Source organism: Tiliqua scincoides, chromosome 3, assembly GCF_035046505.1.
Source record: "Tiliqua scincoides isolate rTilSci1 chromosome 3, rTilSci1.hap2, whole genome shotgun sequence".
In the NCBI taxonomy this organism is placed as follows: domain Eukaryota; kingdom Metazoa; phylum Chordata; class Lepidosauria; order Squamata; family Scincidae; genus Tiliqua; species Tiliqua scincoides.
This window is the reverse complement of record NC_089823.1, coordinates 75,568,347-75,582,907: the sequence shown is the minus strand read 5'-3', so window position 1 is coordinate 75,582,907 and position 14,561 is coordinate 75,568,347. Positions and strand designations below refer to the sequence as shown.

The window sequence follows — 14,561 nt, the reverse complement described above, 5'->3', positions numbered from 1 at the left end:
AAAATCAGTAGTTTGTATCTATTGCCAACATCCCAGCCTACAGAGACTAGGCAGAGGGGGGCTGCCTGGGGAAACCCAGGAAGAGCACTGAACCTCGGGTTTCTTATTAAAAACCAAAACCTCAATAGGGTCTGCAGGATAAAGAGATGTGACAATTCACTGAATTACCTGTGAACACAGACCAGTTAGACCCAGGATCAAAATTGCAATCCTAAGCACAAAATTGCAATCCTAAGGGTGCAACCCTGAGAATGAATTGGGCTGGCACAAGTCCCTTGCTCCTGCCCAGGAGGGTTGCAAATGTGCTGTAAAGCATGTTTGCGCCTCCTCAGGAGGAAGCCACGTCAGCGCACAGAGGTGCGCCAACACACGGAGGCCAAATTCAACCTCCGTGGCAGCTTACTCCTTGAACCTTGCGTTGACCTGGCTGGGCCGATGCAAGGCTCTAGGGTGGGTGGGACGGAGGTGTTCCTGGGCATGGGGAGGCAGGCAGTGGGCGGCCCGCGGGCGGGTGGGTAGGAACTAGGAGATGGGGTCTGGGATTTGGCAGTTATGCCTGATTCTGATCCCCATTCCTAGGGAGATGGCTTCAAGCTGCTCCGCTCTCCTCGGACTTGTGCCACCTTAGGAGGTGGTGCAAATCCTAAGAGACCCATTGAGGCCAGGGCTCCTTACCTAGGGGTAAGGGGAAAAGTTTCCCCTTGCCTCTGGCTGAGCCGCCTTGGGCCCCTATCCTGCGCTGGATACAGCAAGCCTATTAGTTTGCCTGTTCCAGCGCAGGGTAGGATTGTGCCCTAATTCATTTAAAGTTCAAAAGAAAAGGGAATTAAACAAGATGGGGGAAAGGAACATGGTTAGTGAAAGTACAAGCAGGCTGAAGGAAAATGCCTGAACTTGGCTGGAATGCACAAAGAAACATTTCCATCAAATGGATGATGTAACCATTAATCCCAGCAGATGGAGCTGGGTTACTACTGAATACTCTCAGCTCACAGACTCACCACAACACAGTGCTTACCAATGAAATTTACAAGGATGCTGGGTGAAAAAAAAGTATGGATAGACAAAAAATGGATGAACAAAAAATCTTCAGTCACAATCTAGGTATCTGGTTCCCTAGCTTAAGCTACTTATACTGCTCAAGGAATCCCCTGACCTTGCACTTGCAAATGACCTTTCTGAACAACAAATAGATCATGCAGGCAACTGGCAAAGAACAAGTGCTTTCTGGGGGCTGGAAAATATATAACATTATTTTAATGTCATCAAGCTACCTGACTGGAGGAATGGAACCCACTTGGCTTCTCCAATCCCCACTCCAGACCTAGACCAACATGTTTGCTTCCTAATTGGCAAGGTAGTTCAGTTGCTAAGCAGAATAGTTGTCCCAGACAAAAAGATGGCTCCTGAATCTGAATCCAGTACTTGTTTGGGGAATAATGAAGTTTCCAAACAAAGTATGTCTCAGTAGTTTTTAGTTGCTGAACAGGGGCTTCTGGGAGGTTAAAAGTGTCCAAATAAATATAGGCAAGAAACCTATATGATGTTCATTGCATCAAGGCTTTTAATAACCAGACTTAATTACAGTCTTGCCTCGCAAAACGAAATTAATTCGTTCCGCGAGTCGTTTCGTATTGCGAAATTTTTGTCTTGCGAGGCATCACTGCAAACTGAAAACAAACCAAAACAAAAAAAATTTGTCTTGCGAAGCACAGCCATAGAAAAATTCGTCTTGCGAGTCACCAAAAAAATCGCAAACGCTTTCGTCTTGCAAGTTTTTCGTTGCGCGAGGCATTCGTCTTGCGCGGCACCACTGTATTTAGGCCAGGCATCTGCAATCTATGGGCTTGATCTGGCCCACCAGCCAAAGTCATCCAGCTTATGGAGACGAAGCCTCCTGTCAAGTTGCTGTGTGCCAGACGAGGAATGGCGAAGCTGTCCAACTGTGCAGTACAGGGACTCCACTAGCCTGGGTAGGCGGCTCCACCATTCCCCATCCAGTGCATGACAAACTGGGTAGGAGGCTTTGCCTCCTAAGCAGATTCCACAGGTGCTCGGCAACCATGAGTTTGGCAGTGACATGACATCACTGCTAAATGTCCAACCCTGAAGAAAAGGTTTGCTAATCCCAGGTTTAGGTGATTCTTTAGTCAAATATTCTACTGTGTATTGCAATTAATGGTCCTTGTAGAGTGAAGATTTTGTTGTAATGATCTATGCTGACTAAACATAATAAAGTTGGTTTGACTTGCATATGACTATCTTTGCCTTTCCCTTCATCTTACTGTGTCTGACCTTTTTTCTCCGAATATCTTTCTTTTCTAAAGGAAGTAATGGTGACAGTGCCCCTTATGCAATTGACCTTATATAAAATCATGACCATCTTGTGGGTGTCAAACACTGATTGAAGACCCAGTGGTATTGGATATCAGACAACATTACAACCTGTTACAGCTCCTTGACTGCTAAGTGGCATTTCAAGAAAAATCACTAGAGTTACTTAAGAGAAATACTTCACATGTGCCTTGTTCTTTAACAGAACCATCATGATGCATTTATTCCATATTCTGCCACATTTAGAAGTACTTGAATTTGGCAGGAGTATCTTGCATTGTGGACTTTGGTTGAATTGCCCACCTCAGGAATCCTTTTCTTGTCTCTGCAGAAAGTGAGGAGTACTGATGGCCTACAGCTGGTTGAAAAAATATTTTATTTGCTGCTTTTAGTTGGCTATGCAAAAGCATTTTGAAACATTCCAAATTATAAAATGTATTTTAAAGTATGTATGCTTCTGATTAAATCTTCAAGAGATTTTAATGTATAGACTTGCTTTTTATGAATATAATTAACTTTCTGACATATCTGTATTATGCTCAAAAATGTGGTGGCAGTAGCTTGTTGAAGTCTCTGGTAGTAATTGGCTGACAGAGGAAAGATCTCTGTCTGCTATTAACTGAACTGCTTAGATCCTAAGAAAGGGCAGATCAGTTAGAAGAGCTTATGAAAGGAGGAGCTAGAGAATGATAAGAGTACTATAAGCCAAGAAAGCAGTGAGATTTAAGGAAGGAAAACTGGAACAAGTGGTTCAAAGGAGTATGAAGGCAAGAGTAGAAGAGACAGGTAGGAGTAGATGGGGGTCTCATAATGCACATGCCTCTCAGTTAGTGGTTCCCAAATGTTTTACCACTGTGACTCACTTTTTATAGGACCCACCTAGCTTCATGACACTAAGTTTTGCTTTACCAGCTGCTCACGCCTTTGTATTTATTCTTTTTACTATGGGGGAGCCTTCTTCTGGAGCATTTGTTGCGCTCCATGTTTATTGAATTGAGTCCATCCTACTGGCCTTGCTTTCTCCTTTTGATAAGAGCTGAAGCACAGTCGCCTACACACAAGTAAATGTGCAAGTGTGGCTTAGTTTCACTTTCTATAGGGCTTGATATATTTTCCTTGTCAGCTTGCAGGGAACTTCCTTCTTGACTGTCTTTGGGTCCTGCATTCATTGAATTGGGACCAATTGGTGGTGTTGCGTTCAACTCGACCTGCCCTTCAAAGGGGCTGAGGCATGATTGCCCACTCATGAGTAAATACGCACATGCAGCTCAGTTTCACTTTCCATAGAGTTCAATACCTTTTCCTTGTCAGCTGTCAGCTTGTTTCAGTTTTACAACACACCAACAATCGGGTCCCAACCCACAGTTTCAGAAACACTGCACTAAGCTACAGAGCAGTGTTTCTCAAACTGTGGATTGGGACCCACTAGGTGGCTCATGAGCCAATTTCAGGTGGGTCCCCATTAATTTTAATACTTTATTAATATATTAGACTAGATGCTACCATGGTATGTGACTGCATTTGGAGAAATGTTACAGACCTGTACTTTTAACAAGCTACCATGTATATGCTTTTAACAATGATAGTCATGGTGCTTACTCCTGGGTAAGTGTGGGTAGAATTGCAGCCTAGGATTGTTAAAAATTTTCCTGCTTGATGATGTCACTTTGGTCATGACATCACTTCTGATGGGTCCTGACAGATTCTCATTCCAAAAAGTGGGTCCCTGTGCTAAATGTGTGAGAACCACTACTATAGAGACAAGAAAGAATGAAATTCAAATAACAATTTGAAATAACTACATTATTGTTACTTGCATAGCCCACCTGATGATGGCTGGTGTTTTCTAAAGAAGCTTAGCAGCTTCTTTCTGGATCATTCCCTGCCCTCCCATGACTCTACTCTGTGTGTGTGTGTGTGTGTGTGTGTGTGTGTGTGTGTGTGTGTGTGTGTGTGTGTGTTTTAAATGACTTATTGTTATTGTACATTTCTTATGTAACTTTGTAAGCTGCCTTGGGTATGCGAAAGGCAGGATATAAATTTTTCAAATAAATAAAAATATCAAGTCCTTCCCAAGCACCTGGGATAGCTAGAGGTATTTTCATAAAATATGTGCAGTTCTGAGAAAACTTGCTTTTTGCAGCTCATATGTGGTTATTTCATTTACATCTGAGTTGTGCAGGTGTTTTTCCGAGTTTTTGGATATGGCTTCTAAAGCCCCCCCTACTATTGGCATGATCTTCACCTTTGCCAAAGTTGTTGTTCTTCAATCTGAAGGTCTTTATATTTCACTACTTTCCATGTTCTTCAATTTGTGCATTATTAGGTGTTGTCGCACATATAGGATCCAGACCATTTTCATTTAAATCTGGTGTATTGTAATATAATAATAATATGCATTATTATTATTACCTTTAATATAACAAGATGGAACTTAAGCTCTTTTGTGTATAGCCTGAAATACTGCTGTTGTAATAACATTTTGTTTCTGTTTCCTCTCCCCCTTCTCTCCAGCTTCTTAGATGTCTTAATTAAAGTCAGGAACAGACACAATGATGTTGTTCCTACCATGGCCCAGGGAGTGATTGAATACAAGGAAAAATATGGCTTTGACCCTTTTGTGAGCAGTAATATCCAGTATTTTCTAGATAGGTTCTACACCAACCGCATCTCGTTCCGCATGCTGATTAACCAGCACAGTAAGTAACTGCTTTCCATTTCACTTTGGAATTCCTGCTTAAAAAAAACAACCCACCACCCAGCACTGGTTTGGCTTTGCCTCAGCATAACTAACACATCCGTGGACAGGCATGTATAGCATATCTGTTTTTTAACCAGTTTGGATTTTCAGTTCTCAAACTCTTTTGCCTTATCCTAATACAATGCAAAGGATAGGTTAGCAACGTAATGAATATTTCATTCAGTTTTCAGTACTCGTTGCTTTCTGAAGCCTTGCATACTGAGAGTGCCATTATATTTAAAGCTGTATCTTAAAATGCAGAAGTGTGCACTTTGCAGAAGTTGTAGCTAGTGATTTCCCCCTCTCCCAGATATTTAGACGTGTTCATTAAGTCAGTAATGATGTCCCTACCTTAGTCCAAGATATGATTGAATACATGGAAAATATTGACTTTTATCCTTTTGTCAGCAGTTACATCTGATAATTGAGTGCTTTAGCTTCTGAAGGAACCTAGGCATGAGTCTAGAGTGTAGTGTCTGAAATATTAGTGGAAAAGAAAGAGATGGGATTTTATTTGATGCAAGGGAAAAGGCAGTGGTGAACCCTGGGTTGCAGAAAGTTGTTGTCACAAGCTTTTCCTGAGTACTTTTCTTGCAGCTGGTAGGGAGTGGTGGAGGAATCTGAAAAACAGTTGCCTCTGAAGAGAACTTGAGGAAGGAAGATATGGATGGAAAAAGATAAAGGGCTTTATTTAGGTTTCAGAAGTCTTTGCCTAGCAGAGACTGAAAAGAACACCTAATGGATGTCTGTGTTTAGTTTGGCATGAAGCAGTTGTTGCAGCCTGTTCATTAGGCAGCAGCAAGTGGTGCCATGCAGGGTGTTTCCAAGAGCTGAGTGCCAGGATGGTGTTCAGCTGACTGTGAAAAACAAGTCACATGAGTTACTGCCAACTTGTATGCTGCCCATCAGTTAAGGATACCAGGTCTGCATTGTTTTGTCAACCGTACTTACTGCTTTCCCCACCCTAACTTCTCCAGTTAGCACACATATTATTTTTTTATTATGATTGTCTTCAGGTTTTTATTATATCTTTCTAAATTGGCTTGAAAATTTTCATTGAAAAATTACATCAGTCCAGTTCAGCTTACCTAGGCTGACAGAGCAGTGAGGCAGCACCATCCCAACACTTGGGTAAAGCTGACAGAGATGTCATTGAGACACTTCTAAATGGAAAAGGGCAAACGAAAAGCAGAGGCTGAACTTGTAGCAGGTGTGATCTGAAGTCAGATCTTCAGAACATTTACAATGTTTTGGATATTGAGCCCAAGATAAGCTGTAAAGGTATTGGTTGCCAACAGAGGAGGAGGAGCTGTTTCTATAGGAGGTAATTGAGATATAGGACCAGTGAGAATTGAGCAGATCCTAGCTCAGTAGGTTTGATGGGAATGATGTACTTTGGGGAATGCAGTGACAGTATTTCTAGCGCTAAGCAAAACTAGGACAATTTTCATGTACATTGTGAGGAGCACAGCACCTACCTTCATTTTTTTGACCAAAAGTGCTCAAAATAGTTGATTCAGCAGGCCCAACTATTGCTCTATAAAGCTCATTTTAATGCACATTTCAGTATACATTTTGGCACTATGAGAGCTAATTGGGACTTCAGCTAGTCAGTGTCCCATTGTTTGTCCTCTGCCTCTGAGTATTTGTGATGTCACTGCGTTCCTTCTTCGGTTGTCTGTCTTAGATTGTGAGCACTTTTGGAACTGGGAGCCATCTTCTCCTTCTTTGTAAATGACTTGCATACAAATGGTGCTGTATAAAAAAAATATTGCAACATAATCCCTGATTGGCTGAGAATGTGAAGGCCAAAGGGTGCTCCAATCGGAGGGGGAGGGGAGGTTTGGAATGGTCAATATCTCCTGCTCAAGGCCGGGATTAATTGAACAGTAAACATGACCAACAAGACCCGAACACCTGGCAAAGGGAGGAAAAGACTGAGGAAAAGCCTGTGCACAGAATGCCTCGATTGCCTAGAAGGGGGAAACCTGAAGAAGAAGAGAAAAAAGAAACAACTGAGAATGGAAAGCTTCTTCCCCTCGTCCACCCCCACTGGATCTGAGTGTGCTGTGAGTATAAACAATAGACTCACTGCCCTGGCAACTGAACCTGTGGAATCTATAGATGACTCGGTAATAGGGGTGCCTAATATCAGTATGTGTCCAACTGAAGTGAGGGGGAAAGCTGGAAAACAAACTTCCCCCAGACAGAATCATAAGACTAATGGCATCCAGATAAGGCAGCCTGCCTCAGGCTGTACTTTTCAACAATTAGGAGAAATCTACTTTATACCTGCAGAGACAATGCTAGTGATACTAGGTCACCTAAACAAAATAGAAGGGCATTTAGAAGCCTTAATTCAGAATCCAGCTCAGCTAACTTTGAATGCTGCCAGGTTGCAACCCCCGGTAATTAACGCCACCGAGGATGCCATTAAATCATCCTCCTTCATATCAGAGACAGCAGGCTATAGCAGAGCACAACATGAAGAACAAAGGAAAGTGCAGCAAACACTCCAAAATAATCAGATACTAATCCACTTCCCCAGAAGAGATGCCCACCTTTGGAAATCTAAAGAAACAATACTTTTGTCCTTCTCCCAACTTTTGAACTTTCGGGTTGCCCCTTCGGACATAAAACATTTTCATTTTTTACCCTCCCAATTAACGTACAAAAGACTTTTTCTTGATTTCGGCTCAGCAAGTGTGCCCCTGCAGATATTTCACTCAGCACAGTGGCTCAGAAGATTTGATATCTTCCCTCAGCATGTCTTTAAAGAGCTAGGCACCAGAACATTAATCAGGAAAAAAGCTAAAAGTGCTGGAGTTAACATCACTGGGAAGTCAGATATGCCAATAACACGCAATTCAGATTTTCATGGTACTTCATCTGCAAGACAAGCTATTGAGAAGGGTAGATATCAAGTACATGGACGTGATGAACAGGTGGATCTGAAGATAGTCTCTTGGAACAAAGCAGACAACCTAACCACAGGCATGAAGGAAAAGATCTGGTATCTGAGATGACAAGTGAGGTGAGTGAGCTGATAGTCTGATATCCCTATAGGTCTGAGCCCACCTTCCATAAAGCTGTCAAATTCTATTATAGAAGCTGCTGATATGGTCCAAGATCCTATGGCAAAGGAAATGTGCTTTGGAAAACTGTAGGGGAGCCCCAGTCTCCCTTTAACAACCAGAGTGGGAGAAATAGAGATAACAACTAATCGTCCAGGATTGCTGTTGGTTCCAGACCCTCACTTGGATAATATAACAGCTCTTCTTGCCCCAGACTTGCTTCTCTCACCATATAACCCACAGCCTGCAACTGAGGGGGCAGATAAAGAACACGCTAAGGAACACTCTTTAAGGACTCCTCTGCCCAGCTCTGAAGAGCCTTCAATCTTTGATAACGCCTCCCAAGGTTTGTCCTATGACTCCTTACGAACAATGAGGCCATCTGTAAAATCTGGTTCTTTCAACTGTGATACAAGCTTCCAGCTTATGGACCTGTTGCCTCAACTGAATGTGGATGAGGACAAGCTGACTAGGGAGGCCCTGGAGGCATTCGGAGCTCTACCTCATCAGGAACAACGACAGACTGTGCAGAAAGTGGGAATGCTCTGGAAGGAGCTATCGGATATGATGCAGACTACACATCCCCTCACATCATGCGAGAGTATATCTTCTCCACAGGATTCTCCAGTGGTTCCTTTAGACAGTGACCGCTCTTTGAGGGTGTCTTACCAGACTGAGATATACCAGGAGTCCCCAGTTAGGGGAAGCATGCCTTCCTCCCTCTCTCTTGGGAGCTTTCCCTCTACAGTGCCACCTCTTGTTAGCTCATTCCAGGCACCTGAGTGTGAGAAACAGTCCTTCAACCATCTGGTCCCTCCACTAAAAGAGACCATCGTTAGCGGTCACTGCCGTCCAGATGATAAAATGGAGGGCATGGTGATGGAGATGCCCAATACACCCATTCAAATTAAACAGCAACCTGCCTCTACTGCTTTAGAGGAAGCCATGGCACAACCATCTCAGCTTTAAACAGCAGATACTCAATCAAGCCAACAACCATTGATTCATCCTTTTCTGATGGCATTCCAGCCATAGCAGTAACACGCAATGCTCTAGAAGAGACAAATCCGCTGGAGCGATTGGAAACCAGGCTAAGATCATTGGAGACTATTATGTTCAAGCCTGGGCCACAACCACCTGCCACAAGTATGCAGAGGGGCCCAGAAATTCAAATTCCCTTAACTCCATCAGACTGACTGTTACCACATTGACTTCCTGGAGCCCGCCAAGGCCAGTTGAAAATCCTATCCTGGAATATCGCTGGCTGGTCTGCAAAGTCACAGGAGAAAGTGCTAGAGGAAATCTTAAGGGATAGAGATGTTATATTGTTGCAGGAAACATGGGCTACCACACCCATTGAATTTGAAGGGTTCTCCGCAACACCACTCCCAGCACGGAAGAGTGCAGTAAAAGGTCGTCCTGCCAGCGGTCTTGCCGTATTATTGAAACCAGTCTTTAAGCATGAGCTGCTGTTTATGGCTGATAGCTATTGTAAAATCCAGGCAATTAAGCTGTGGTTGCCACATCAAAGCTTTATGGTTATAAATTTGTACATGCCACCTGTAAACAATAAAGTGGTAACCGAAAAGCAACGGGCATATTTCAGTGGCCTAATTAATGAACTGACTGGTAAATTGCCTGCTCTTATACCAATAATCTCTGTGGATTTTAACTCTAGGGTGGGACACAACAATGATATTTTCCATCAACTTTTAGATCTGCCTATTGATATGACCTTACCAGAGTTCTGTCTCTTTGAAAGGCAGTTGAAAGATAAAACAATTAATGTGACCAGGCTTCTACTGGCTAAATTTTGTATTATCAGTGGCCTTACCTGGCTAAATGGCCTAAATTTATTGGGGGATAAGGATGAATATACCCATATTTCAACTAGAGGTATGAGCGTTTTTGATTACATTCTGGTTCCTACTCATTTCCTCTCACAGATAGTGAATTTTAGAGTTGGATACCCACAGTCTAGTGATCACTTACCTTTAATTTGTGATGTGGCCTACTCCTCAGATCGCCATCATAATTCCTACACACAGGTGGAAGATAGCCACCTTGACATAATTAAAAGAATTAAATAGGATGCAGACACTAAAGAGTCCTTTTGTGCGTTGTTCCAAATTGAGGACATGATCCGGCTATCCACTCTGGATCCAGATAACCAATTAGGGATTGTGACCTTATTCGAGGTTTTAATATGAACTCTCCAGAACAAATTGGGCCGGATACTTCTGCCTCAAAGAGCAGAGGGCTGGAGAAATAATTTTACCAAGATAGAGCAGGCTTGCTTGACACTGAAGATCGCTGTACGCAGTGCATATAACAAATTTCGAGAAACTAATGGCAGATCAAATTTACAACACTATTTTAAGTTGTCTGCCCAACTTAGGGAAGCTATCAAAGCCTCGTTACACTGCAATGCAACAGCGAGATGGTCACTTTTAATTAAATCTGTGAGATCTAAAAATGTCAAGAATTTCTGGCAAATTATATCAGGCTGTTTCTATAAAAACTGAACTGGTTTCACAGCAATTCCTGCCAAAATGTGGGAGGCACATTTCAAATCAATTTTTTTTGATGAATTTAAGCCTATTCCCATTGTTAACATGCCACTCCCGTCAGTTCTCCCAGATTGGCCTGCAGTCTCAGTGGACGAAGTTCTTTTACTCATCAATCAGTTAAAACAGGGTAAAGCAGCGGGACCAAGTCTTCCTGAGGGAAGAAGCTATCTCCATTCCCCAGACTCACACAACTGTAGTATTTTCTGTCTCAGGGATGAATTTTGCAAAACAAACAGTGGAATCCTGTATGTCTACTCAAAAGTTCGGCTGAGTTCAGTGGCACTTAATCTCTGATATGTGTGCATAAGATTGCAGCCTAAGTGTTGCCCAGTGCTTGTAGTTAGTTTTCCTTATTGTTTTGCTGTTCCACAGTTCAAGTCAATTAATTTCTACCTTTTTTCCCTGCAGCACTACTCTTTGGTGGTGTCACAAATCCTGCTCATCCGAAACATATCGGGAGTATTGATCCTACTTGTAATGTGGCTGATGTGGTTGAAGGTAGTATGACTCAAGATTGCTTTTAAACTTTAGATTTAGGTCATACATGTAATCTCTGAATTGGTTCTAAAGTAGAGAGGTATATGTTTTTCTCTCATTTCCTTCTGACTTTAAGCCAGGAGTGACCAACCTTTCTACCTGAGGGCTCCTGTACCTTTAACAGTTGTATAGAAGCAGGAATTTCAGCAGGTGCAGTCTCTTATCTCAGATGACAAGCTGCACCTGTTGAAAGTCACTCCCCTATATAAAGGGTCCAGGAGCCCTCAAGTTGAAAGACTGCCAACCCTGCTTTAAGCTATGCCTTAGCATACATTGTACCAACACTTACTATGGTTAATGCTAATTTCAGTTACCACTTTAACCAAGATTTGCAATGGCTCTCAAATCTTGGTTCAGATAGGAACCCTGGTTAGTACTGACCATGGTTAACTGGTGCAGATGTAATGCTAAGCCATGGTTAAAGTCAAAAAAGGGAGAAAGGAAGGGGAGATGTATGCATCTTTGAGGCTTACTTTGATTTGTAGACTGTATGGAAGGAACCAGCATTATGTCTTAAAGCTCTTTTTAATATACTTGTTGATCTGTGAATATTATATTTAAGATGATATTTCAATCCACTAAAGAAATCTGTTCTCTAGACTTTACGGGCTGTGCAGAAATAACCAGTTGTGTGTGTGTGTGTGTGTTTTTGTGTTTGTATCCCTCCTTTCCTATGCCGAAGCAAATGCCTAAGGCAGCTTACAAATTCCTTAGCAAAAATATATAATATGAAAAACAATAAATAAAATCATTAATAAGAACAATTACACCATGGGGAGGCAATTATTTCAACCAAACAATTATTACAGAGGGCAGGCATCAACCCATCACCCAAATTCCAGACAAAATAAAAATGTTTTGAGCTCTTGCCATAAAACCTTGATGGAAGGGGTAGTTCTTAATTCCCCCAGATATATTTTGAAACTTATTTGTTGATTTCTGATACTTGTTGAAGTCCTTTTCTTCACTATTTCTTTAATACATTATATAGTACCTAATATATATGCTTTCTCATGTTCTTGTTTCATAGGCAGCTAATTTACAAAATCATTGCCAGCTGCAGTTTATTTCTGCTGTTAGTGTTTATGTTAATTTCGCAACCTAGGAGGAGACAATCATTGGGCGAAGCCATTGTTACAGAACTAAGTCTATATTGTGCTGACACTTTTTGTCACTAGATGGAGATATAGCATAGTTAAGCCACCGAGAAATGTAATATTCAAGGCATGCTTGGAGTTACTTAATTTTTTAACTTTGCCCAAAAGTGATATATTGAGTCACAAAACCAAATCACTTGCACTCTTAAGTGCAATGTTAATATTGAGTGTTGTACAATCAAGCTTAAGTGCGCAATCCTAATTGCACCCATGGCCAGTGCAAGTTCCTTGTGCTGGTCTGGAAGGATTGCAAACATGCTGTGAAGCATGTTTGAGCCGCCTTAGAAGAAAGCCATGCCGGCACACGGAAGTGTACTGGCCCACGGAGGCCAGATGCAGCTTCTGTTGCAGCGAAGGAGGGTAAGTCTGCACTGGCCGAACTGGGGGGGCATGGGGAGGCATTTCAGGCACTGGGTGGGCCTGTGCATGGACAGGTGGGGAGTGGGAGGTAGGGTCAAGATCTGGCACTTATGCCGGATCTTAGTTCTGCTCCTTGGCAGCGCAGAGTGGCTCCAGGCAGTTCTGTTCTGCTCAGATCTGCGCCATCCAGTGAGGCAGCTGTGGCTCTCCCCGGGTTAAGGGGAATTTTTTCCCCTTGCCTCCAGCTGAGCTCAGCCAGTCTAAAACTTGCACTGGATACAGCGCAGGCCTGCTGGCCTGCCTGCTCCAGTGCAAGTTAGGATTGTACTGTAAGTTTCATTGTTATCTGTGGGTAAGCAGACTTGAAGTTTTTTGTTTCTAAAATTAATAATTTTTATTTTTGAACCTTTATGTTTAGGTCAGGGGTGGCCCAACCATACATGCCACCTGATGCCATCCTTGACCTACTGCTGCATGTACCCCTCCCCAAGACACCTTGTTCCTTTCCAAGTGCTCCTTTTAGACAACACAGGAAGTGCAGGTCATACTGGGAGCTCCCAGCATGTCCTATGCTTCGTTTCTTATTTAAATGAACCATGAGGAAGGAGCAAGGTGAATGAACAGAGAAGTGGATCAGTGTGATTCCATCCATGGTGGGTTGGAGGGAGGCAGTGGCAGATTTGGAGTGTAGGGCCTCTTGATCTGCTGTTCCGTTGATGTGAGTTATCTGCTTTATGGTGGGCTGGCCGTGGTTTAGGTTTAAGGTGCCTGCATTTTCCCCAGTGGAGTTATAATATCAGCTGGGGTTGGCAGTTTAGATGAGGGCAAAAGTATTAAATCTTCTGTTTAGCACTTGCCTCTACACCCAATTAGTTCTCACATCCATACTCATACCTATAGCTGATTTGAAGTAAAATGCTTCATTGGTCTATTGTATCGCTTGTCGTTTGATTCTCACAGGCCAATTGTCTTAAAAATAAAGGCATATCTTATGACTTGAGATTTAAGGTACAGGATATATTGTCACAGAGTTGCATAGATTGATATATTTGTGTTTGCTTCATAGATGCCTTTGCAACTGCAAAGATGTTGTGTGAACAGTATTATCTGGTATCACCTGAACTGGAAATTGAAGAATTCAATGGTAACAATAGAACTTCATTGAGCATTAATGTTGCTTTAGAAGACCTGGGACTTTGTGCATTATAGGGAGTTGTAGGTGCTTTTGTTTTTAATAGAAATTAATCACTGCATCTATTGTGTGCTGTAAGCTTTGACAAAAGCTTCACTCCTGAGTAATGGAGAAAGATGGTTTCTGCTTTTGTGCTTTTCCTTCTTTTTTGTTGCTAAAAATTTAGCCAATTCAACAGCTGGAGATGGCAGAGACATCTGGAAATAAGTGAATTTGTGAAATATCTCCCATGTGCAGATACCTGAGGCGTGCCCAGTGAAATTCTTATATTTTGAATTGCACGTTCCTGTACCATATCGAAAACTGTTTTTCACTTACATACTTAATCTAGTAATCTAAAAATTACAATAAGTGCCACTATTTCCAGAGCACCCTATGAGTCTGTGGTTCTATGCCATGTGTTAATAAAACTATTTTAGAGCTGGAGAATCAAAATCTATAAATAGCAAAGGCTGTTACCCAAGGTTTAAAGAGGCCTTTCTTTGTTTATGCTAGACTGCTGGTGATCTGTTTTGGTGATTGGGTCTGCCTCCACTTTATTTAGCCGAGTGTTCCAAATTCTTTTTACAAAACTTTCAAATTGTTACACACCAGAAA

The 14,561-nt window shown here is 42.2% G+C and overlaps 1 protein-coding gene across 1 annotated transcript in view; it reads left to right on the top strand.

Annotated features, from left to right (window-relative positions):
• Nucleotides 1-14,561, top strand: part of PDK3 (pyruvate dehydrogenase kinase 3) — a 60,889-nt gene that overhangs the window by 30,801 nt on the left and 15,527 nt on the right. The window contains exons 4-6 of the mRNA XM_066619034.1: nucleotides 4,849-5,033; nucleotides 11,127-11,216; nucleotides 13,839-13,916. Coding sequence (XP_066475131.1) covers nucleotides 4,849-5,033; nucleotides 11,127-11,216; nucleotides 13,839-13,916 — 353 coding nt within the window. The remainder of the gene's footprint in view (nucleotides 1-4,848; nucleotides 5,034-11,126; nucleotides 11,217-13,838; nucleotides 13,917-14,561) is intronic.